Source organism: Mycteria americana, chromosome 21 (assembly GCF_035582795.1).
Source record: "Mycteria americana isolate JAX WOST 10 ecotype Jacksonville Zoo and Gardens chromosome 21, USCA_MyAme_1.0, whole genome shotgun sequence".
NCBI classification, from domain to species: Eukaryota; Metazoa; Chordata; class Aves; order Ciconiiformes; family Ciconiidae; genus Mycteria; species Mycteria americana.
Genome location: NC_134385.1, coordinates 5,272,717 through 5,297,237, shown reverse-complemented (window position 1 = coordinate 5,297,237; position 24,521 = coordinate 5,272,717). Strand labels below are relative to the sequence as shown.

At 62.9% G+C, this 24,521-nt stretch overlaps 2 protein-coding genes across 7 annotated transcripts; one reads left to right on the top strand and one right to left on the bottom strand.

Moving 5' to 3' along the window:
- Positions 1-22: 22 nt before the first annotated feature.
- Positions 23-11,130, bottom strand: LOC142419320 (discoidin, CUB and LCCL domain-containing protein 1-like). Of its 2 annotated transcripts, XM_075522179.1 has the most exons (15): positions 11,001-11,130; positions 8,040-8,261; positions 4,852-4,989; positions 4,405-4,456; positions 4,102-4,174; positions 3,747-3,880; positions 3,545-3,582; positions 3,228-3,422; positions 2,335-2,456; positions 2,079-2,247; positions 1,889-1,981; positions 1,593-1,683; positions 1,364-1,401; positions 1,051-1,173; positions 23-563 (listed from the first exon to the last, which is right to left on the bottom strand). In XM_075522179.1, exons 1-15 carry the CDS (start codon positions 11,104-11,106, stop codon positions 145-147), a joined length of 2,013 nt encoding a protein of 670 aa, XP_075378294.1. In that variant the 5' UTR covers positions 11,107-11,130; the 3' UTR covers positions 23-144. The 2 variants fall into 2 exon arrangements, with proteins under 2 accessions (XP_075378294.1, XP_075378295.1); XM_075522180.1 differs by lacking the exon at positions 3,228-3,422.
- Positions 10,206-22,952, top strand: GMEB1 (glucocorticoid modulatory element binding protein 1). Of its 5 annotated transcripts, none has more exons than XM_075522183.1 (10): positions 10,206-10,221; positions 13,487-13,653; positions 14,687-14,769; positions 15,735-15,859; positions 16,823-16,926; positions 17,377-17,531; positions 18,745-18,873; positions 19,600-19,737; positions 20,878-21,000; positions 22,088-22,952. In XM_075522183.1, the coding sequence occupies exons 2-10, from the start codon at positions 13,526-13,528 to the stop codon at positions 22,792-22,794; spliced, it is 1,692 nt and encodes a 563-aa protein (XP_075378298.1). In that variant the 5' UTR covers positions 10,206-10,221; positions 13,487-13,525; the 3' UTR covers positions 22,795-22,952. The 5 variants fall into 5 exon arrangements, with proteins under 5 accessions (XP_075378298.1, XP_075378296.1, XP_075378297.1 ...); XM_075522181.1 differs by lacking the exon at positions 10,206-10,221 and adding an exon at positions 11,641-11,809; XM_075522182.1 differs by lacking the exon at positions 10,206-10,221 and adding an exon at positions 12,366-12,439.
- Positions 22,953-24,521: the final 1,569 nt, after the last annotated feature.

The following is a 24,521-nucleotide window of genomic DNA, read 5'->3' as shown; positions in this document are numbered from 1 at the left end:
GCTCTATACATATGTACACGTATATTTGTATGTATTTAAATAAGGTTGTGCTTAAAAAAGGTCCTCCCGGGAGCCCGGGGAAAGGCCGCGCCCGGAGCACGGCACCCCCGGGCCGGTGCCGCCGGGTCCCCGCTCCTCGCAGCCTCACAAGGCTTCGTGGTACACGTGTGAGAGGGGACAGTCCCGCAGCTGGCAGCCGGCCCCCTCCGGAGAGGGGACGTCCCCACCGGCGCCGGCAGTCCGCTCCCCCCGGGGGGCCGCGCAGCCGGCCGGCAGCTCCCCGGGCCGCGGGGCCGGTGCATCGTACCGCGCCGGGGGGGAGCCGGGGAGGCCCGTGATGCCGCAGGGGTTCCAGCGGGTACCGGCGGGCTCAGGCTCGCTGAACGGCGTGGCGTACTCGGGCTCGGGCGGCAGCGGCTCGGCGTACTCGTGGTATTTTCCCGGTACGTCGTAGTGGCTGACGACCAGCGGCAGCGCGTAGCCCTCGTCCGGGAGCGGCTTGAAGGTGGAGGGACCCGCCTGGGTGCAGGGGCTCACCGGCACCAGGTCCGGCTCGGCGTACTCTGCAACGGGGACGACGGGCTCTGAGCTGGGGACCGCGGGGGACCGTCCCCGCAGCGGCGAAGGGGTCACGGTGCTGTTCCAGATGTGGGTGGGCGGGGGGCACCCGTGGGTGGGATGGGTGCAAAAACCAGGCGCGTCTGGACCCCCCCCCCCCCCCGGGCTGGGGAAAGCTGGGCAGGTGTGTGCCAGCCGGGGCAGGACGGCCACCCCACGGGGACAGGCACGTCCCTCTGCCCCAGCACAGAGCAGGGCTCCTGGTGCCCTCCGGCCGCCTTGCAATGCCCCTGTCTGAGGTGCAGTAATAATAAAAATAATAATTACAAATAGTGAGCCCTGCCAGGGTCTCCCTTTTGCACGTGATCCCGGACAAGGGGTGGACCAGAGTGGTGCTGGGGGGGGGAACGGGCACTCCAGGGTGTCCCTAGGGTGCAGTGGGGAGACACGGCCCCAGCCCTGGGCTGAGGGACCCGTTCGTGTCCCCGTTACCTGGCGAATGGGTCCGGCTGAGGTCCCCCGGCGCAGCCGCTGTGGGGAAGGAGGCCAGGAGGGAGTCGGGGGGCGGCAGGCTCTGCAGGGAGCACACCTGGCTCGGCTCCAGTTTAGGGTACCCTGAGCAGAGAGCAGGAACCCCCCGGTTGTCACATGCCGTCCCTTGGGGACAAGCAGCGCCGTGCCTGGGGGCAGACCGGGTACCCCCGGGGCTGGGACGGCTCAGGGCTCGGCAGCAGCACCCCTCCTGAATTTGGCCCCGAGGCACGGCGGGACCCCCGGCCCCGGGGAGGGGTGGGGGACCCTTTACCTTTCGTGATCCCGCAGTTCAGCTCCGCCGCCGGCTTCCTGCCAAGGGGAGAGCGAGATGGGGGTGAGGGGGTCCCGGCCACTCCGCGCCCACCACCACCCGCCCCTTCGCACCCGGGGGCTGCGCCCCTCGGTACCCGGCGAGCAGCCGAACGGAGCTGCCCAGAGCCATGGGGGGGGGGGGCGATGCCGGGTCCCCCGGGGCGAAGCGGGGTCAGGATGGGACCCACCTCTTCCTGCGGCAGAGGAAAGCCAGCAGCAGGAGGCTGGAGCAGAAGAGCACGAAGCCGCCGATGAGCAGCATCACCAGCAGCGTGGAGCCTGGGGAGGGAGGGCAGCGTCAGCCCCCCGGTGCCCCATCCCACCCCTCTGCACCCATGGGTGCCAGGAGCCCACCCGGGGCCACCAGAGAACTAAAATCGATGTGTTGGGATCTTAAAGCCCGAGTGGGCCCGTCGGTGCCTGGAGCACCCGCAAGACGATGCTGCGCCCCAGGGACGGCCCCCCCCCCCCCCATGGCACCCACCTGCCTTCTCCGAGTCCAGAGCGACGCCAGGGATGGGTGTGTGGCTGGCCGGGTGGCTGGTGGGGACAGGGACCTCCTTGGGGACGCTGGGCACTGCGGGGCAGAGCGGGGACCATGAGTGCGAGACCTCCACGGGGAGATGGAGATCCCTGGGGGACGTTTGGGGTGCGGGGTGGCAGCTCCCGCTCACCGTAGGGCCGGGGCGCGCGGACCCGCGCCAGCTGGCAGCCCACCAGGGCCACCTTCAAGGCCACGCGCTGGTGCCAGCTCTGGGGCGTCACGCGGACGTAGCGGGCGACGATGGGGGGGATGAAGGCGTTGGAGACCTCCCCGTGGCTGTCGGCGTTTCCTTCAAAGACCTGCCAGAGAGGGTGACGAGGGTGCCAATGGCCGAATGTCCGCGGGCGGGGGGTCTGCGGCCCCGTCCTGTCCCCCACCATGCCCACCTTGTCCTCCTGGCCACCGCTGCCTCTGTAGGGTCTCCAGTTCTTCCCGTCGCGGCTGGAGGAGACCCGGTAGGACGTCACGTAGTAGTCGTACTGCTCGGAGGAGCCCTTCGTGATGATGCCTGTTGGTGCAGGAGCGAGCCCGGGGGGGGCCCTGCTGTCAGTCAGGGGGTGCGGGGCCAGGGAAGGGCTCGGGGGGCCGCCCCGCACCCCATCCGCACTGGGATGTGCCCCGTTGCGTGGAGCAGAGCTTTCCCAGCTGGAATAACCCCCATCTCTGGGATACCTGAGTCCCTGCTGGGAGGGGACCGGGGCGGGGGGGGGGGGGGGGGTGCAGGACATGTCACCCCCCTGGGGAACCCCCCCTCAAGGGCTCCCTCCAGCCCTGGGAGGGGGTTTGGGTGGCAGATTCGAGTGCCGGACCCCCCGCTCTGCCCCCGGGAGCCGATAACCTCCGGCCCCAGCTGCCAGCCCCGCATTCCTCCCTCCTCCAGCCTCCGGCCGGACAATGTCCCCATTTTCCTCCCCGCGGTCGCCAGCCGCTGCCGCACAAAGCCCCCGCTTTCGGCAGGCTCCGGCCGAACAAAAGCCGCTTGCTGGCACCAGATGCAAGAGCATAATATTAACTTGTTCGTCCCAGAAACGGCTGCGGATGGGGGGGGACAGGGACAAAAGGGGGACGGGGGACAGCCAGGGGTGGTTGGTGCTGCCTGCATCCCAGTTTGCACCAGTATAACCGTGGCACAAGGAGCTCCAATCCCTCCTGGGTGTTACGGGGGGGTGTGCAACTGCTCTGGGCGGTTTTGGGGGGGGGCAGTGAGGCTGGCACCCATGTCACCATGGGGAGGACAGTGGCCTGGGGACGGGGATGGGCTCCGCTGGCCGGCGCTCACCTGTGACGTTCCTGCGGGTGCCCAGGTCCAGTTCCAGCCAGGTGGCCTCGGAGCCGGGTTCGGCCGCCCAGGAGTGGCCGGCGGTGCCGAGCGCTGCCCGTTCGGCCGCCCAGGCTCGGTCCTGCCCCAGCGCGTCCACCTCGTGCCACCAGGACGAGGCGTTGAAGGCGGCCACCTCCAGCGCGTCGCCGCAGGCTGGCAACGGGAGATGGCAGGCTGGGAGCCCGGGACCCCCGGCTGGGCACGGGGTGGGGGATGGCACCAGGTTTGGCAGCCAAAATCACGGGTTAATTTCAGGGGAAATGGGAAAAAAATACCTCTGTGGAATATGAGCCGCTTCTCGGAGAGGGATCCCCTGCAGGGAGGAAAGCGGGGGGAGCATCAGCTGGGGGGTCCCCAGGTGAACAAACCTTGGGCGTCTCCGAAATCCAGGGGTGGCAGGTCCCCGGTGTCAGCGCGGATGGGTCCCACAGGCGGGTGCGGGGTGCAGCCGGGGTCCCCAGCCCCCCCCTCACCCACCTTTTGGAGTGGAGCCCGTTGGCGAAGGCCGACTCGTAGAGCGTGATCCCCTTCTCCCGGGACAGGGTGACCTGCCCGCCCAGCTCATCCGCGATCACCCCGGCGTGCACGGCCGCCTTGCACAGCACCGAGGTCTGCAGGGAGCAGGGGAGGGGTGAGAGCAGCCCCCCCGGGGGGGGGCCGTGCACCCCATGGGGCACCCCATGGCCAAAACCCATCCCCTGCGGTCTGCTGGGAGGTGACAAGCAGTAGCCACGCGTGCTGGGGACCGTCGCGTGCACCCATGGGTGCCACCCCACGGGTGCCGACCCGCGCAGCGGGTTGCCCCATGGGGCGAGCCGGGCTCTGCACTTACGTCCCGGTAGCCCTGGCTCGGGTTGCCCCAGATGTCCCCATCGATGTCCTTGCAGCCCGCGGGGCAGTACACGCTGAAACACACAGCAGGGCAGGGGGTCAGGGCTCGCGCCCGTCCAAATCCCCTCCGCACGCCCGCTTTGCTCCCCATCCCGCCGCAGTTGCACCCCAAGAGCCCCGGGGTGAGCGCAGCCCGAGCACCTGGGAGAGGGATGGGGACGAAACCGGGGCTGATGGGGACCGGCAGCGATGCCGGGGCGGGGGACGCCAAAGCAGGGACCGCTCAGAACCCCTGGCCACTCACCTGACGTACTCCTGCGTGTAGTGGGTGCCTCGAGCCAGGCAGGAGACCAGGTCTGCAAGGCAGGGACACCCCAGGGTGAGGGACCCCTACAGCACCCACCTCTGCCCCAGGGCACCCCGTCCCAGAGGGGCAGGGAGGGATGGCCCCTCGGTCCCTGCAGCCATCGGCCCCGTGCCTGCGGCTCTGTCTGATACTGGGGTCCCAGCTGACCTGGGGGTCCAGGGTGCTGGGGTGGGGGGGCCCCACTGGCTGGGTGGTCTGGGGGTCTCCCATGTCGTGCCCCTGGCCAGGGAGAACATGGGTCTTCAGGGAGCTCGGGGCGATGGGAGCCCACCCTGGGGTCAGCAAGGAGCATCCTCCACCCCCGGCTGTGCCACCCCCCCGTGAGCCAAGACACAGCCCGGGGCGGGGGGGGGCTCTGCAGCCCCGGGGGATGCTCCCCCCTACCTGGGTGCTGCGAGGTGGCGTAGGACAGGAGGAGGCCTCGTCCCGAGCGGTGGCTGGTGCTGTTGAACAGGACGGTCACGGCGCTGGAGTTTGTCACCAGGAGCGGGGTGGCAGGGACGGCGTTCCTGCAGTAGGGCCCTGCCAGCAGGGACGGGGCCATGGAGAGGATTGGGGCTCCCCGGGGACAGGCGCGGGCACCCGGACCCCAGGGCGTCACTCCCCCCAGTCAGCCCTCACCAGGGCCAGGGGGGCTCTGGCATTTGGGCAGGGCTTAGGGAAGGATGTTCGAGGGTGGTCCCATACCAGGGTGGTCCCAACCCCAAGGTGGCCCCATGCCAGGGTGGCCCCATGCCAGGGTGGTCCCAATGCCAGGGTGGTCCCATAGCAGGGTGGTTCCAGCACCAGGGTGGTCCCAACCCCAGGGTGGTTCCATACCAGGGTGGTCCCATGGCAGGGTGGTCCCAGCCCCAAGGTGGCCCCATGCCAGGGTGGCCCCAACGCCAGGGTGGTCCCATGGCAGGGTGGTTCCAGCCCCAGGGTGGTCCCAAAACCCAGGGTGGTCCCAACCCCAAGGTGGCCCCATGCAGGGTGGCCCCATGCCAGGGTGGTCCCAACCCCAGAGTGGTCCCATAGCAGGGTGGTTCCAGCCCCAGGGTGGTCCCAAAACCCAGGGTGGTCCCAACCCCAGGGTGGTCCCAGCCCCAGGGTGGTCCCATAGCAGGGTGGTTCCATACCAGGGTGGTCCAACCCCAAGGTGGCCCCACGCCCAAGGTTGCCCCAAAACCCAGGGCGGTCCCAACCCCAGGGTGGTCCCAAACCCCAGGGTGGTCCTACCCCAAGCGTGGCCCCATTCCCAGGGTGGTCCCAGCCCCAGGGTGGCCCCATCCCCAGAGCGGTTACATCCACGCTATGGGGGGGACCTGCGGCACAGCCCCCCACAGCTCACCCTGTCCCCACCATCCTCACGTCCTCTCTCCCACGCTGTCCCCCCGCAGCCACAAGCAGCACCGGGGGGACGATGCAGACCCAGGCGCGGGGGTCAGAGCTGGACCAGGCTCCCAGGGTCCGGGGTCCCTCCCCACCCCTTCCCAGAAAGGCTTCCCCCCAGGGCCTCTTCGTTCCACCACGGCTGGCACAGCGCGAGCGGCTGCCAGCCCTTATCGGGCGCCTGCCACCGCGTCCCCCGTTGCCGGAGCTGGCATGCACGGCGTGGCCCCGCGGGACCCCGAAACGGGGGCTGCGTCCCCGTCCCCTCCCCATCTCCCCTTTCACAGGCACCGCTGAAGCTGCCTCCTAAATCCCTCCCGTTTAATCCAAATTAATTTGCAGTCTCCATCTCCCTGATTAAAAGTTCAGCTTAGCCGGCAGACGGGTTCCTTGGGGACATCTCTGGTCCCAGCCAGGGACAAGAGGTGGCCCCAGTCCCTGGACTGCCATCACCTGCCCCCCGCGTCTCTCTGCTCTGCGTCGTGTCCATCACCGGGGCCTCGGGGCACCCAGAGACCCTTTGAGCAAATGCCATTGTTGCCCTGGGGACAGGGAGCTGCGTCCCTGTGTCCCCATGGTGCTGGTGGTGAAAACCCCGCCGTGGGGCCGTGCCGTGCCTCAGTTTCCCCACCCCAACCCACACCCTCGCTCTGCCTGGCTCATATTTAACCGAGAGGTCGAGCCCAGGGGACGCGGGACACGCGTGTGTGCGGGGATGTCACCGGGTCACAGACGTGATGGAATGGGGGCTCTGCATGATATGCAAATGACATGCAGATGAGATGCAGATGACACACACGCACAGATTTCCCACCCGCTGCCAGATGCCAGCGCTGCCCTGGGCAGATGCTGCCGCGGTGCTGCCGTGTCTGGTACGGTGCCCACCCGGCCGGCGGCTCCGGAGACCCCCTGGGTGCTGGGGACCCCTCGGCCGAGCCGTGGGCTGGAGGCTGCCACCCCCGCAGGGACCCCGGCACGTCCCCAGGCAGGATCGGGCCGGGTGCCAGACACCGGGTCTGAGTCAGCGGGAGGGAGCCCACAGCCTCCGCCTGCTCCGGCCGCTTCCCGAAAAACATCTGGGACTACTCAAGGGCCGGCGTCAGCCGTGGGCGAGGGAAGGGGACCCCGGCCTGGCCCCACGTCACCCCCCGCCCGCTGGCACATACGGCCCCGGTGAAGGCACCCAAAGGGGCTGCGGGTGCCCCGCCGCCCCCGCCAGCCCCCCGGGAGCATCACCTGGGGGTCCCCCCTTTCCCGTGTTGCTCCAGGACCCCTCAGCCTGGGCCAGGCGGTGTCTCAGCTTTGGGGTCCCGGGAGATGGGGACAAACGTGTCCCCGAGGCCACAGGGGAGGGGATGGGGACTGGGGACCTCACGTGTTGCCACCCCTCTGGGTACCAGCCCAGAAAGGGTGAAAGCCCTGGAGAACAGGGAATAATCCCGCTCCCGGGAGCAGTGGTGGATTTAGACCGGCTCCTTTCCACCTCACGTTCCCCATAGCTTCCCCTGCCCCTCACCAGGCCTCGGGGCTGCTCTTCCATCCCCTGTCAACACCCCAGGGGTGACGCTTCCTCCCCCCCTCCCAAGATGAGACACCCGCCGCGCTGCCGGTGCTGTCAAATCCCTCCAAGACCATTAAATCTCTCCGGGAAAATCCTGGAAGTGTTTGGGCAGCAGCTGGGCAGACAGAATTAATTCATCGGCGGCTGCATCTGGTCCCAACTGGGTGCCCCCCTCCCCCCCTCCCCCCCCCCCAGGTACCCCCCTCCTCAGGTACCCCCCTCCTCAGACACCCCCTGTACTCAGGTACCCCGCTCCTCGGGTACCCCCATCCTCAGATATTCCCCTCCTCGGGTATCCCCCTCCTTGGACATCCCCCTCTTTGGGTACCCCCATCCTTGGGTACCCCCTTCCTTGAATACCCCTGTCCTCAGGTACCCCCATCCTTGGGTACCCCGTTCCTTGGGTACCCCGTTCCTTAGGCACCCCCCCTCCTTGGATACCCCCATCCTTGGATACTCCCCTCCTCAGGTACCACCCTCCTCAGATACACCCACCACGATGAAATCAGCTCAAAAGCCAGATTTTCCCGATATTCTCCTTATCCAGGACTTTACATAATGCGCTATCACACCTCCCCCCCCCCATCCGCAGCCCCTCGGCGGGCGCTGCCTCAGTTTCCCCCGGGACCCCCCCCCTTACCGTAGGCAGTGCCGGCCTGGGGGTCGGCGAGCAGCAGGGAGCTGCGGGCGCAGCGCTCGGAGGGCTCCAGGTCCACGTCCCCGAAGGCCAGGAGGAGGGAGGTGCCCGGGGGGGCACGCAGCCGCCAGCGGCAGGCGGTGTGGTTGGGGTAGGTGCCCGGGTAGTTCTTGGAGCTGAGGGTGCCGCTGTGGGGTGTCAGCAGCGTGTGGCCGCAGCCGTCCCCTGCGGAGAGACCGGAGGGAGGGACTCAGCCGGGCTTCTCCCTGCCTCAGTTTCCCCACTTGGCATGGCCCCCCGGCACACCCCCCGGGCACCTGCAGCCCCTGAAAATGCTTTTCTCGTCTGAAACATCTTTTTTTTTGTGGCTTTTCTGGCCGCTCCCCCCACCGGGGACAGTCCCCGGGGGGATCCGGGGATGAAGCTGCCTCAGTTTCCCCCACAGCCACCCAGCACAGACCTGCACCTCCAGCTCCCCTCCATCCCCCAGGCCAGGAGGACCCCGATTTTGGGGGCTACAAAAGGACGCAAGGAGGAAATACCCCCACACACACAGGGCCGTACAGTGCCGAGCAGCCCCTGGGAACCCTCGGCTGCAGCCTTGACCTTGAGGATGACCTTGGGCAGCTGCATCCCCATCGCCTCCTCCCCAGGGCGATGCCAGCACCCGCCACAAAAGGGGCTTTTCTCCGGCCTCGCCGCCCCCGGGGACGAGGGAGTATCCTGGAAACTTGAGTTGAAAGCACCCGGTGTCGGGGACCGGCCGGGATTTCTGGTGGAGCCGGGGCAGGATTGGGGCGTAGGGAAGGGCAGGGAGGGGGGGAAGCACCGCTCAGCTCCCTCTGCATGGGCTGGGGGGATGTGGGGGTTCATCGTTCACCCCCTCCTTGCATCCCCAAAAAGCTGCTGCTCCTGCCAAGCATCGTCCCGGCGCAGCCAGAAAGAAAAGTGATGGCGGGCACGGCTTCGCCCCTGCCTTGGCTGCCCTCGCTGTCGCCGGGAGACGGCACAAAGCACCGGCGGGGGAAAATCCTGCAGGGATAAAAAAAGGGGGGGCCGGAGGCGGAAGATGCCAGCCCCCCCACAGAGCCCACTCCTGCCCAGCCTGTGGGAAGGGCTGGCGGCCAAACTGGGGGGGTTTATCCTGTGAACACCCCCGGCAGGGATGCGGGACTGGCTGAAATCCCCAATTTCCCCCCTTGCAGCTGGGCAGCAGCCCCCGTTACGGCAGAGCTGGGAAGGATCAGGCCCTCCGGGGCTGGGGAGGGGGCACCGGGGGCAGGCTGGAGGGGGGTAACGGCCTGGGGGACCGGGGCTACCGGGAAAGTGGCTCCCAGAGGGGCTGCTGTGCAGGAGGAGAGAAATTTGGGGTAATTTGGGGAGTTTCCAACAAGAAAGGTCTGGAGCCAGCGGGATCTGCACGGAAAACCCTCTCTGGCCAGGACAGCCTGGCACGGGCGCCCGCGCTGGGGGTCCTGGATGGACCCCCCTGGATCCACGTGGATCCCAGACCCGGATCTGGTGGGTCCAGAGGAGCTGGGGGTACCCATCCCAGGAAAAACCCATCCCGGGAAAGGAAACTCTCGGTAAAAGCATCCCGAGCGTGGCCGGCACACGCCGGGCGGGCGTGCCAGAGATAAGCCGAGAGCCGCACGTGCACCCGGCGATTTGGCTCCAAAGATGCTACCGAGGGGCCGGGAACGGCGAAGGCAGAGCCATGGCGGGGCTGGGGACTTGTCCCTCGACCACGGGACCCCCCTCCCCCAAAAAAATCAATTGCCAAAAAATGGGAAAAGTGGATTTCCGCTGGGCAAGGGCAAAGCCGCAGCCGGGCCCCGCTGGGGCCATCCCTGCCAGGGAGTTGTTTGTTTTCTCACAGGATGCAGGAAAGACACAACAGGGCGATGCTCCGGGAAAAGCCCGGCACGCTCCCGCCTCCGGCACGCTGCCAGCCCCGGGAGAGCTCTCCCGTCTCCACCGATGGGTTTGGGATCCGGTGGAAACCCGCCGTGGGATGCCTCCCAAATCACACGCGGGGAAGGCAGCGAGGCTCTGCCCCCGGTGATCCTGTGCCTCAGTTTCCCCTCGTTGGGGACGATGGTTTGGGTGGCCCATTCTCGTCTCCTCGCTCTCGGATGAGTTGGGGACGAGCGGCACCGAGGAAAAATCGTGTCTTCGGGATGAGGTTTGGCTGAACGTCCCCGCGGGGCCTTCCCGGAACCCGGCGGGTGCAAATCCCCCCGGAGCGACGCTGCCGGGGTCCGCAGCATCCCCGGGAGGGAGCCCGCTGCCCGGCTCTCCCGGCTGTTCACCGTGAGCTCCGGTGATCCTCTTAAACCGGGGCAGAGTCGGGCCCCCGGGGATCGGGGGGGAAAGCCCTGCGGGCGGGAGGGAGCCGACCCCGGGATCCCCGCGACCCCCGGGACAGGCGGCACCCCGGAACCGGGAGCGGGGTGGGACAGGGGGAACGGGGGGGGGGGGGGGGGGGGGGGGCTGCGGGGAGAGCAGGCGGGTGCGGGACCGGGGTGATGCGGGGGTGGTGGAGGCAGCGGGGAGCTCGTCCTGTCCGGTACCGGAGCAGACGGATGGCGGGGACCCCGTTCCGGATCGGTACCGGGGCAGGCGGACTGCGGGGACCCCGTCCCGCTGTGGTCCCCGTCTGGGGACAGCGGGCACCCGTCCCGGATCGGTACCGGGGAGCCCATCCTGGTCCGATCCCGGTCCGGACACGGGGAGGATCCATCCCGGATCGGCACCGCGGCAGAGGGGAGCCCGTCCGGTCCCCGTCCCGGTCCCGGTCTCGGTCCCCGTCCCGGCCACAGTCGCGGTCCCAGGCGCGGCGCGGCGCACGGCCCATCCCGGCCAGGGAAGGGGACCCCCGGGGGTGCCGGTGGGAGCGGGGCTCCCGGTGCCCTGTCCCGGTGCGGGGTCCCCCGCCGCCGGTGCCCCGCAATCCGCACTCACCGTCCTGTCCGCCGGCCGGGCGCAGCCCCAGCGGGCCCAGCAGCAGGCAGCGGCGGAGCAGCGCCAGCGCCAGCGCCCCCCGCGCCGCCCCGCCGCCCGCCCGCATCCTCCCGCCGCCGCTGCCGCCGCCGGCCCCGCCGCGGCCCCGCCGCGCCCGCCGCCCCGCGCCCGCCCCCGCCCGCCCCGCCGCGCCCATTGGCTGCCGCCGCCCGGCCCCGCGTCGCCATTGGGCCGCCTCGCTGTCAGTCAGCCGGCACCGCCCGGCGCGGGGAGCGGGCGCGGCGCCACCGGGGGGGAGCGGGGGGTTCCCCGGGCCGGCGGCGGGGGGGTCCCGGGCACCGCGGGGGGAGGAGGGGGGGGCTCGCTCGGGGCTGGGGGACGCGGGGCCCCGGGGCGGGGCTGGGGACGGTCCCCGATGCCCCCCGGGGACGGACCCGCCGTGGGGGCACGGAGCCCCCGGGCGGGGCTGGGGATGCCCGGTACCGCTTTCCACTCGCTCCCGCCCCGGGCCGTCCTGGCAGGGGGCCGGGCCGCCCCGCGGTCCCCCCCCGCCGCCACTCGTGTCCCCGTGTCCCCCGGCCTCGCGGGGGGGAAGCGGCGGGGCGGTGCCGCCGGCCGCCGCCAGGGGGCAGCACGGCGCCGCCGACCCGAGCCGCGCCGCCCTCGTCGGCGGCCCCTTTAAGGCAGGCGGCGGCCGGAAGTGCTGGCGGCCGAGGCCGCGGCGGCTACTGCGCATGCTCCCTCCTGCCCGGCCCGTTTCCCCCCCCCTCCCCCTTCCCTCAGCCCCCGGACTCGGCCGCTCGGCGACGGTAAGCGCCGGCCGGCGCCGCGCTACGGGAGCCGGGAGGGGCCAGGTGGCGGCGGGGCGGGGCGGGGCGGGGCGGGAGGGGGCCCGGCCCGGCCCGCCGGGGAGGGGAGGGGGCGCCCCAGCGCGCGCCGCCGTACGTGCCGCCGCCGCGAGGGAGGACGTCGCGCGCCGCGGGGGGGGGCCCGCGCCGCTGCGTCCGCCCGCGGGGGGGGGGGGGGGGGGGCGGGGGAGAGGCCACACCCCTCCCCCGGGCAACCCCGCCCCGCCGCCGCCGCGCGCCGCGGGGGGGCCCCGCGCCTCCCCCCCCCCCCCGCCCCTGACCCCTGACCCCGCGGGGGGGGGGGCGGCGGCGGCGGCCTTGTGGGGGGCGCTGACCTCTGACCCCTCGCCTCGGCGACCCCCGGCCTCCGGGGTGACCTCTGCTGCGCCGGCGGGGCCCGGGGCCTCCCCTCGGCCTAGCGGCCCCCGCCGGGGCTGGGGGCTCCCGGGGCGGGGGGGCAGCGGCCCCCGTGCGCCCCGCCAGCCCCTAACCGCGCCCGGGGCCCTCGTCTGCGGCTCCCCGCCCGCTGCGGGCCGGAGCCGGTCGCCGTCGGGGTCTCTCCGTCTCCCGGCCGCCCCCCGCGCCGGAAATGTGAGGGAGCCGCGGCCCCGCCGCCCCACGGGGGGGGTCCCGCGGCGCTGCCGGCCCACGGTGGGGGGGGGGGGGGGGAGCCGGGGGAGCGGCACCGGGGAGCGCTGCCCCGGGCCGGGGTCTGGCCTGCCCGGGGAGCCCCGAGCGGGTGAAGACGTGGCCGAGGAGGGAGGCGCAGGGACCCGCGGGGGGTGCGTGGGCTGCAGCCGGCTGGGAGCGCGTCCCTGCGCCGGGGGCTCTCCTCGCCCATCCCGCTGCCTCCCAGCCGCGGGCCACCGAGCCCGCCGTCACCCGCCGTGAGGCCCTGTCCCCACACGAGCGCTTTCCCAGAAGCTTTTAAGCCCCAGGAGGTGACCCTGACCCGCGCAGGGCCGAGCTCCAGCCCCACGGCGGTAACAAGACCACCCTTATGCCTCCCTGCGTAGCGGTAGGAACAGCCTGCTCCGTGCCCCCCTGCGAGGATCTCCCGCGGCACCGCGCCTCTGCCGCCTGCGATACCGGCCGCTCCGCAGCCCGCGTGCCGTGGGAAGGGTCAGCCCCAGGCACGTTCCTGGTAGCGAGGGATCGGAGCATCCCAAGGGCGGCTGGAAGCGCTGCCAGCCAAGGGGAGAGGCTCCATCTCGGAAACCTCGCGCTCTTGCCGAAGCCCACCCTGCGGGTTTGCTCGGCCGGCGCCTGCCTGCGGGGCCAGGGAAAGGCGCTGGCTGCTGCTGGCTCGGGAAGTCGTGAGTGGGATGGCGCTGGGGGGACCTGCCTCTGTCGGTTTTGTATCGTCGGATGAGATGCTCCCGGCTATCGTGATGGAGAGGGGAGGAGAAACCCTCGTGTGTCTTGACAGGCACTTGCCGTCTCTGGTGGTGAATTTAAAACGCCTGGTCCCCTCTTTGGAGCCGGAGCTTTGCTCTGCCGGCCCCGCGGTCCCCGCTAGCCCGGCCTTTGCTGCGGCGGGACTGGGCGATCATGCTTACACACCGCTGCCTGCCCCTCTGCCTGCACAGGCAGCGGTGCTGCCGCGGTACAGACCTGCCTCTGCTTTGCCCTGTGCAGCACCGCGGCACCCCGCCACCGCCGGGCTTCATGTGAGAGATGGCGAATGCCGAAGTGAGCGTCCCTGTGGGTGATGTGGTGGTTGTACCAAGTGACGGAAACGAAGGGGAGAACCCGGAGGATACCAAAACCCAAGTGATCTTGCAGCTCCAGCCGGTGCAGCAAGGGTGAGTTGGATGGTACTGGTGTGTCTGGGAGGTGCGGGGTGGGACGGGGGGCTTCCCTCTAGATTTTCGTGGTGTGGGGACCGAGCGTCGCTGCGTTTTCCAGGTCTGCGTCGGTTTTGTGCCACGCACGGTAGAGAGAAAAATACAACGGGGGGGAAAAAAGCTTTTGTGTGTGTCGCTGTCACGGGGCCTCCGAGGACTGAAATCGTCCTGCGGAGACGTGTCCGCACGATGCTGTCTCTGTGGATTGCGGCAGCCGGCGCTGGCTGTGGCAGCGGGGAAGCGGCGAGGTGGTCACGGTGCTGCCCCAGCCACGCATCCACCCGGTCTCCCTCTTCCTTCTCCGGCCCCAGGGTGGGTTTTTGCAGCACTGCAGCTGCTGTACGTGGTGGTCTGTGCCCGTGTGTCCAGATCCGCATATGCCTCTGTGCCAGCTTTCCCCTAAAATAATCCTCCTCTAAAATACAATGAAGCTGGGATGCTGGAGGGAATTTTGTGGTACTCACGGCAGCTGCTGCTGCAAAGTGGCTGCCACCAGGCACTTCATCTTAACTCTGGATCAATCAGGACATAAATATACTGGCTCCGGTTTGATAATATTGGCAGAGCAGGGTGGCTGTAGGCCCGACAGTGACTCTTCCCTGCGCGATCACCTGTGCTGCAGTGTCACACAGGGCTGGAAGGGAAATCCTGGGGCGCTGAGCTCTGCTTCCTGTTGTCGTGGGTAACTGCCTGTAGCAGAAAGCAGAGGAGAAGGCACAGGGAAGCGCACTGCAGAGCTGCTTCAGCGGTGCTGGCAACGTGGAGGGTGCGATGACAGGACTGGGAACGCCTCTGCGTGTTTCAGTCCTTGGGATTATTATCGTATTTTGTCGTGCCAAAAAAATGCCTGTGATTGAAACTGTATCAAACGAAATCCGCATCCTGCGAGGACAGGCAAGAAAGAAACGAACCGAATTTTTAACCCCGTGCTGTGAATCTTAATTTCCCATGATTTATATAGTTTGTTTATGGATGGCCGCTTTCACAACAGGATTTACCAAGAGGGCTCTGAGGCCAGCGCCACTGTAGTGGCCGTCGAAACCCACACCATCCACAAGCTAGAAGAAGGGATCGGTGAGTTCCCGCTTGGCGTGGGCAGAATCCCCTCCTCTGCAGGGCTGGTCGCCGCGGAGCTGGTGTCTCCGGTTCGCTGGGCTTCCTTCTGGCTCTGCCCCTGCAGATGCTGTTTCCCAGGCATGGATGTGGGTGCAGGGTCTGGGCATACTCTGGAATAAGAGTCTGCTGTTACTGCTTGGTCTCAAAGTCCTGGAACTGAGATCCTGGCTCTCCTGCAATGAATGGTAAGGGCTCCCACGGGGTCCAGGGGAGCCGAGATTTCACCCTAGTCTTGGTGTGCAGACACTAGCAGGCAGGAATGATGGTTATAAGGATGGCGGTTGCGTCTGCGCTGGCTGAAGCATCAGACTCTGATTGCTGGTTCCTTGCTGAACGAACAGCCTGACAGTTTGGGTTGGATGTTCAGATGAACCGAGCAGGTTGGCTCTGAGTGCTCCCTGCCATCCTGAGGAGTATGTGGGAAAAGGCTCCTGTCATCAGGTGCTGTCACTAGATCTTGACTAGTGTTCTGCTTCCTGTGTGGGTGTGGGTCTTTTGGCAGTATTAGCAGAAACTCTGCGTGTGAAGAGAATATATTATCAGCAAATATCTGATAGCGCTGCTAAAGATACCAGAGCTCCAAGAAATCTGAGAGATATCTGTGCTTCAAATTTGAAAGCATTTTGTTTCCACAAAGATTGTTCTCATTGACACCCCCCCTTACAGATGTGTTGGATTTCTGATCTCACGTTCTCCTGATAGATGAGCTTCATTTTGAGAGCTGCTATATTAAAAAGCAGAAGCCAGTTGCTGTTAGAGCTAGTAACTGGAGAAGACTAAGAGAGGACTGATCCTGAGCTGGGATTAGCCCTTCTTTTGGTTTCCTGAGTGTAGGTCTCACAACCTGTGAGCTTTCAGCTCCCACCTTGTGGGATTTGAGCCTCTTGAGTGAAAAGTTTCATTTTTACCCCTTCCTCCCTCAGACCCCAGCACCATTGAAACGAACGAGGAAATCGAGATCGCCTATCCCATCACCTGCGGGGAGAGCAAAGCCATCCTGCTCTGGAAGAAGTTTGTCTGTCCGGGAATTAATGTCAAGTGTGTAAAGGTAAGGGAGTTTTCACAGCGGATTCCTCCTCTGCTCTCAAGGTCTGGTGCTTGACCTCCTCGGGACTTTCCTACTTTTTGTGTTTCATCTGAGCCTTGTCCTGGAGCCAAGTGACTTTGCCTTTGCAGTGCGCTGGATTGTTAGTCCTAAAATTGTTTCTAGCATGGGGAGAAGCAGGGGAGGAGTGGGTTAAGGAGTGAAGGCCTATCACCCACCTTATATTTCAGTGCTGCTCTTGATTACTGTTTAAAGCAGAGTCGTATTTGGCACTTGACGAGGGACTTGGAGCTGAAGGCAAGCAGGGCATGCGTACTGAGATCTGCCAGAGCTTTTCTTCCTTGTCCCTTTCCCTTGGTGTCCTGACACTCCACTCCTGTCACTTCCTCGGTGAGCAGGTTGCATCGAGAAGAGAAATCTTGCTGTTACCTTTTTCCACTTGAGAGTGTGCTAATGTAACAGCCCATGTGCTGAGGCCGGGTCCCCGTGTGCTGCTGCAGCGAGAGCACTCTGCTGCTGACCCTCAACAGGAACTCTCTTAGTCGCTGGAGCAGGGTGGAACAGATGCCCGAGTGAATACCTGTGTCAGCTAGATGTTGCTCAGCTATTTGATGTAGCAGGAGTCTCCCGTAATGATCTCCAAGACGACTGTACGTGATCACAGGAGGAGCTAATTTTTTGGTTCATGCTTCATACAAAGGCCTTCAGGGCTGTCCTTGGCTAGAGCTGTGTGGTTCGAATGCCGATGGCTGGCAGGTCATCCCTGCAAACATATCTGTTCTGGAGTTATAAGCATTGCTGTGCCCAGGGGATCAAAGCTGGTAGGAATCTGAGAAGCAGCTCCTCTTTCTGGGTAGAAGTGTGGGCTTAGATGAGCTGTGGACTGGCTGTGTCGGATGTCCCAATACAGCCTTCCGAAACGATGTTACCCTGTGTTTGCTGAGCCTTTGTTTATTTCGTTGCCAGTTCAATGACCAACTGATCAGCCCGAAGCATTTTGTTCACCTGGCTGGGAAGTCTACCCTAAAGGACTGGAAGAGAGCCATTCGCCTCGGAGGAATCATGCTGAGGTATTTCACTTGCCTACCACTGTGTCCAGCTTCAGGGCTTCATCGCTGCAGCTGCAGGATCCCGAGCAGGCGTTTTGTCTGCTTTGCAGCCCCCAGGAGACCTCTTGGAGGCTCACGTTACTTGGCCAGCAACCTGCAGCACCTCTGGGGCAGAGATCCTGGCCCCGTGGTCTGAGGGGCAGGATTCCTCACCCTGTGCAGAAGTGGCCTCGCCTGAGGGACCTGGTACTTGGTGAGGGTGGAGCAGGACTGGAGCCCTGTATGTGAAGCTGGGGGATGGTTTGTATTTGCCCTCTGAAAGCCTGCAGGAGATGTTTTGTGTGCAGAGTGGCACTGGGTCTCCCTTTTTCCGTCCTTCCCATGGCCGTAGCATTCCTACGTGAAATACTCCCTTTTGTCTCCAGGCTGAGATTTGAGCTGAGCCTGGTTCTCTCCCCACTCCCTGCACAGGAAGATGATGGACTCGGGGCAAATCGACTTCTACCAGCACGACAAAGTTTGCACCAACACCTGTCGAAGCACCAAATTTGATCTCCTGATCAGCAGCGCCAGAGCACCGGTGCCGGGGCAGCAGAGCGTGGTGCAGACTCCTACATCAGCTGACGGTAGGAAACCAGTTAGCCGTGTCACGAGAGTTTCCCTCTGACACTCCTCTCCCTCCCTGGGCTAATCAATTCAGGTTGACCCCGCACACACACACTTCACACCTTCTCCCCAGGCGTAGCAGGGTGGTCCCACCGTTCAGGAGACTGCTCTGGTTTCTGGGAAGGAAGGTGCTTCTCATGTCCGCTCAGAGAGGTCTCGGCAGCATCTGTCGGGGAGCTCTGCCCTGCACTAATGGGAGGGCTGGAAAGCAGCCGGTATTAAGCAGTGACTAGAGGCAGCTTTGGGAGCCAGGGGAGGCTCACCTTGACGGGATGCCTGTTCTGGGGTCACCATGTGAGCAAACACCTGAGAGAGCTTGTACAGCATTTCCCGATGTCTTTCCTGTTTGAGGGCCTGTTACAAAGGCAGGAGGTGGGTGATACCCAGGAATGAATCTAGGCGCGCTGACCTCCTCCGGAGCAGCCTGCTCCACATCACCTGGACATCCGTGATGGCTGGACGTGATTTGATTGTCATTCCAACTGCAAATTCTCAGCGAATCCCATGCTTCAGAGCAGAAAGTGATCTCTTTGCTGAGGTTAAGGGAGAAGACTACTCCCAACCGTACCGCATCGTTCAGCTGGGCAGGTTACATTTCTCTAAGGCCCTGGGTGGGTGAGATGGCAGAGTCTTCCGTAGGCTAAGGAGAATCTCCTGGAGAGCACCATGGCCACATGGTAAAACCTTACAGTGGCTACACATTGTCCTAGTCCCAAATTTGATCCAGAAGCTTAGGACTGAGTCAGATCCGTTTCCCTTCTATAAACCAGTTTGGACCCTGGCCCTGTCATTTCCTGAGAGATTAGGGCATCTCTAGGGTGCAGAGCTCCCTGTTGATGAGGCAAGGGGAGAAGGGTGGCTGGGCTGAGGCTTACTTGTTCCCTTCTTTATTCTGATCCTTTTCTTCTCCTTTTATGCCAGGACTCCAGTTTGCCTTCTGGAGGGCACATGGTTTTCCCTCCAGAAGCCCCAGAGCCTTTCATAATCACAGTTCCAATGAGAAGCAGCAATACTTGCTTTTAGCTAATTAGGTTGAAAGAAGCCAGGCACAAACAACCTGACCACGAGAGTGAAAAAGAGCCTGGGAGGGGTGAGGCGGGTGGAAAGCAAAGCAGGGTTTCAGGGCTGGCGCTCCGGGTGCCGCAGAGAGAGCTGACGTTGCCTCTCTGGCAGGGAGCATCACCCAGATCGCGCTGTCGGAGGAGAGCATGGAGGAGGGGATCGAGTGGAACTCGGCTCTGACGGCTGCTGTCACCATGGCCACTGAGGAAGGCATGAAAAAGGACACGGATGAGATCTCGGGTAAGCTCAGGCTGCTTGTTGGGTGTTTTCTCCCCCTCTCCTCGCCTGTTACATTCTGGAGACTGAAATCCTGAAAATAAGGAGAGTTTAGGCAGTGACAGAGCCGTCCCCCAGCCCCTTGGCTATCCCAGCGTTTCCCAGGCGTGCAGGGTCCCTGCCAAACGGAGCTCCTCACTGCAGCAGGCAGAAGGAGACTTCAGCCCTGGCCTTGTGGCTGGTGGATGATCCCCCAGATCAGTTGCTACTAGTTACAGTGAGGGGGTTTTTTTTTGTTCATTTTAAGGATGTAAACGTCAGCCAGCCTGGAGCTAGACTGAAACCATCAGTGAGCAGTGTCTTGTTAGTACCCCATGTTAGTACCCTGTCAGCTCTCTTGACTGTGTCTCTCTGGCTGCGGTGCCTTGCATTCCCTCTTGGGATCAGTACAGAAGCTTAGACAGAATTTCCTCAAAGAAAGATTTTAAGCTCTGCATCTTGCGAAGATGAACAGAGGCAGTGAAATGTTGCCTTGGAAGTCATGGTGCTGCTTGAAAACACGTTACTGATTTGCTGCCTGGGTCTGTTTTGCTTCTTTGGGTGTTCTTTTGCATGTCATATCCACCCCAATGGCCAAATTAGAAGTTGTCTTGCAACGTTACTCTTGCCTGAAAGGTTTAAGGTAGCCTTGTGGGAAAAATGCCAAATGCTTGTACATGTTGACTTCTTTTTCCCCTCTCCTTGTGCCAGAGGACACGCTGATGTTCTGGAAAGGAATAGCTGATGTGGGGCTGATGGAAGAGGTTGTGTGCAACATCCAGAAGGAGATAGAAGAAGTCCTAAGAGGTGTCCAGCAGAGGTTGGGTCAGTCTCCCTTCCAGATGACAGGTAGGTTGTGAGCCACAGCCTGCTCTGCCACAGCCTGGCTCTGCGGTGGGGAAGGATGCTCAAAAGGGCAGCTGTGGGCAAAAAAAAGTGACCAGGGTCCGTCCCCACCATTTGAAGCTGTTGAGTCAGGGTGGTGAGCGAGTTCCCGCTCATTAGCTGAGCTGCGGGAGCTGAGTCTGGGTGTGGTCTCAGCCTGCCCAACTGTGAAGTGAGTCCGCTTACACCACTGCGGGGCACAAGGACACAACGTGCCACCCTGTTCCCTGAGCAAAATGACCCTGGCAGCTTGATGAGGCCATCGGGTGACTCTCCTCAGCTCCCGGCCCTCATGAAAGCCTGCCCAGATTCACTTCTCAGACCAGTTATTCAAACGCTTTTCTTCCCTGACAGTGCAGGCTTAAACAGGTCCTGCCCCCTCACTTCTCGTTCTGTCTTCACTTGTGCCAGAAAACCTGTTTTTGGGGCTGAACCAGATGAGGGAACTGATCTGGGTTAAAAATAAGTCCCCTCCCCTCTTCAGGGTTATTTTTAACTTGGATCAGTTCCCTAATCCAGTTCAGCACATGCCCCTGTGAGCACAGGGTTTGAGAGCACCTCTTGTTGATGCTCTTCCTGAGAGAACGTCCATGTAGCCACAAACTTCATTTTACCCAGGATATTTTTTTTTATTTTCTAATTTAGCTTCGGGCTGGCGGATCTTTGTGTCTGGTAGGTGGCAGCTTTTGGAAGCTGTAAGTGATTGAAGTCAGTGGATTATAATAGAAATTTTGCACAGCTTTCAGTGGAGCTGGCATGTTAATGACACTGTCAGCAGCATGGGGTGATGATTTGTAGGTGGAGAGCTCGTTTGTATCTCTGTGATTGCAAATTATGCTTTCATTTGCAGCAATTCTGAGCTGCTTGGGTGACACATCTCTGTTTCATTTTCTTTATCATGTGAATGGGATTATTTAGTCCTTGGATGTCAGAAGGATGAGGGAGCTGGGTCTGCCCTTGTCAGCCAGCCCTTGGGAAAGAACAGAGAGAGTTTTACAAAAAGCAGCAGAAAATTTTTGGTGTAATACGAGCATCTTTTGAGTACCGGACTGAGTCCCACCTGTGGGACTAGGCACTTGTCCCCATGCACTTTGCACATTGCAGATGCTGCAGTCTTGAACAACGTTGCCCACACATTTGGCCTAATGGACACAGTCAAGAAGGTTCTGGACAACAGGAAAAACCAGACAGAGCAAGGAGAGGAACAGTTTCTTTACACACTGGCAGGTACAGTCAGCGCCCAGCAAGGCTTCTCACCCCGTTGCTGTTCTTGGGAACTGATGTGACTTTCCTTCAACATATGAACTGTATTTGGGTTATTGTTCAATACACGCTGCTCCAAAACAAAGGCATCCCAATCCATTTCCATCCCAGGGGTTGAGTGGAATTTCCCCTCTCCCTTTCTGCGCAGTGAGCAGTTGCTTGGGGCATTTGACAGCACAAAGTCTGTGCCCTTTGCAGCAGCCAGGGTGCTGGGCGTGCGAGTCCAATTCGGTCGGCGTTAGGAAATAGGTGCTGCTAGCTAAGGACTGTGTGGCAGTCACCCGAGCTGCAGGCAGTGCCGTGCTGTGCCCGAGCTAATAAGCTTCTCCATGTACGGGGTGCTGAGTTGTCTGCTTGTCTTGGCGTGGAGCTATCAGGTGTCTTGCACACAGCTTCCCCTGAGCTGAAGCCAATAACCTGACCTGGATTCCCCAGAGCTGCTTGCTGGATGTGTCTCCCTCCTCACCGTGTCCTGTAGGACCTGTTCTTATCTGGGATGTCCTAGTCCCCTACTGCCCTGGATAAATGAGATTACTGTGCTACTTCTGACTTCCAATGGTCACACAGACAAGGGTCGAGGGAGATGTTTCATTGACCCAAGCCGTCCTGCTCCCTGTCCCCAGTACAGGTACTCGGCTCCTGGGGAGGGGACCCAGCCAAACTCAGGAAGCAGTTCCTACTGCCCAGGGGGGTTTGTCCACTCTCCTGTGTAGGTGGGTCTAGCTTGGGGAGCAGAAATGCCCATCTTCTCATCAGTAGTAGCAGCCAACTGGTACTTGTTCCTTATCCAGGCACTGACAGCCAGCTAAAGCAGGCTGCGCGGGTGCAGAACATGGACGAGGTCTATGTGGGTGGCAGGAGAACCTGGCCTTTTCCTTCAGTGCAGTTTGGTCTTGAGTGAAACGCTAAGATCATGCTCGACCGGGTGGTTAGGAGACCTCCTGTCACAAACATGGGGTGTAATGGTCGGTGGTGGAGCCCGCGAGTCCCCCTGAGCTCCCGCAGCGTGCTAGCCCTGGCCCAACGCGCTGCTTAGCCGTTCTCTTTGCAGACCTGGAGCGGCAGCTGGAAGAGCAGAAGAAACTTGCCAAGGACCAGAAGGCGAAGTCCCAAACCATCCAGAACGTGGTGCTGATGCCTGTCAGCGCTCCCAAGCCCCCCAAGAGACCCCGCCTGCAGCGCCCAGCCTCTGCCACCGTCCTCAGCCCCTCCACCCCCATCCAGCAGCCTCAGTTCACGGTCATCTCGCCCATCGCTATTGCGCCCGTCGGACAGCAGTTCTCCGTGGGCAACATCCCGGTGGCAACTATTAGCCAAGGCTCCAGCCCGGTGACTGTTCATACCTTGCCGTCTGGCTCCCAGCTCTTCCGATACGCCACCGTGGTGTCCTCCTCCAAGACCAGCTCCTCCGACACGGTCACCCTCCACCCGTCCTCCAGCCTGGCACTGCTGAGCTCGGCAGCCATGCAGGACAGCGGTGCCCTGGCGAATGTGGCAGCCGTGGTCAACCCTGTGGAACTGGTGGCCATGGAGTCCGGCCTCACTTCCACCATCCAAGCCGTGGAAGGCACCTCGGACGACGGGCAGACCATCATAGAGATCGACCCGGCGCCGGATCCCGAAGCGGACACGGACGAGTCGGAGGGCAAAGCTGTGATCCTGGAGACGGAGCTGAGGACTGAGGAGAAAGTGGTGGGAGATGTGGAGGACCATCAGCACCAGGTCCATAACGTGGAGATTGTGGTCTTGGAGGACTAGTGGGGAAGGCAAGCGTCAGTTTGGGGAAGAGTTGGGAATTTGTTTTATTTTGGGCTTTTTTGTTAAGCATCTTTGCCAGCCACCCCATTTGTTTCCATGGATATTTTCATTGTACTGTATATTTTTTATATATATATATATATATAATTTTTTTTTTTTTTTTTAAACAAAAAAGCTGGAGAAACACGTGAGACCTGGAAAAGGCTCTGTCTCCGTGGAGCACTGAACAATCCTGCCTGTTTGCAGGGTCAAGGAGAGACTGGATCTCTGCTGAACAACCCAACCGGGAGGAACTGGACGAGGGCTCCCGGCGCCCAGAGCGCGCCGTGGCCCAGCCACGCACATGGTGCTTCTGCTCCGGGCCTGCCCTGGCCCCGATTATTTTATTTCAGAGAGACAATAACCAGTGGCTGGAGCGTTGATGTGACTGTGGGAAGGGATGACAGCTTTGGGGTGGAAAAGGTACCTCATTTGTATTTTTATTTTCCCCCAGGGAAGGGAATTCTGTTGGACTCTTCACTGCACCTCAACTGGGATTTTTTTATTATTATTCTTGCTTTGGGGAAGACGACAGTAACCCTGCCTTTACTGTCCATATTCTCCTCCTCCACACAAATTGTTTTTATATCTATATTTTTTTGTATTTGTTTGCTCTCCCTTCCCTTGTCCACGTTTCCCAGCTGCAAAGCCCTGGACCTACTCTCGCCGGTCTCGGGGTCCCTGTATCCCAATCCCACCTTTTCCCGTGGCACTTTTCCCCCATCCCTTTCCCCGCCTGGCCAGGCTCGGTGCTGCAAACGCCGCTTGGAGACTCCGAGATCACTTCAACCTTTTGCATAAAGGCAAAAAATATCAACTCGAGCTTAAAACCACAACCTCCCCCTTCGCTGCTCAGCGCTGCAGGGACCTTTCGGGGTGTACAAAGCATGTTGTGCTGTTGCTTTCCGGGAGAGCTGGACTCCGGATCGGGGCAGCTTCTGTTTACACTGTGTGCTGGGGCTGCTCCATGCTTGTCGCTACTTGTTTGGTGGTTTTATTTTTGTATTTTTCTTCTTTCTTCCTATAATCTCTTGGCAGGATTAGAACTGGCACGTTGCTGAAATAATGTGCGCCCCGCTGTTTTCCCCTCTTTCGCTCTTTTTTTTTGGTTTGGTTTTTTTTGGTGGCCAGGGTCCCTTTGGGCTCCGCTGCGGTGGGAAGATGGAAGGGAGGAAGCGCCGGGCGCTGTTAGAGCTGCGGAGATTTGGGAGGGCTGGGAGGGGGGGAGCTGCTTGGCTGGAAATATTAAGCAAAACAACAGTAAAGGAAACACACCTGGGGAGGGGGAAGGAAGATGTGTTTGGCTATTTTTTGCATTAAAAGGAAAAATCGAACTACGCTCGAATGGTTTATTCGTGGGTAGGTGAAAGGCGGCGGCTCCCTCACCTCAAAGGCAGCGCAGGACGGGCAGGGATCCCTCTGCCCGCAGCCACTGAGGGGTGGTCGCTGCTGCTCAGACCCCCTGCCTGGGCGGGGAAGGGGCTCCCGGGTGTCCGGGGGAGGTCGGAGCCGGGAGGGGCTCGCAGGGAGTCGTACCCGCCTTGCAGGGGGGCTGGGGAGCCGCTCTGGGAGCCGGATCCCAAGGACTTTGGATCAGGGATCCACCTCCCTCCCTGTCCAGCAGCCTTCACTCCGTTCCCCTCCGGCTTGCCCCATGCAGGCAGCCCCTTGACTGGGGAGGGACGGGG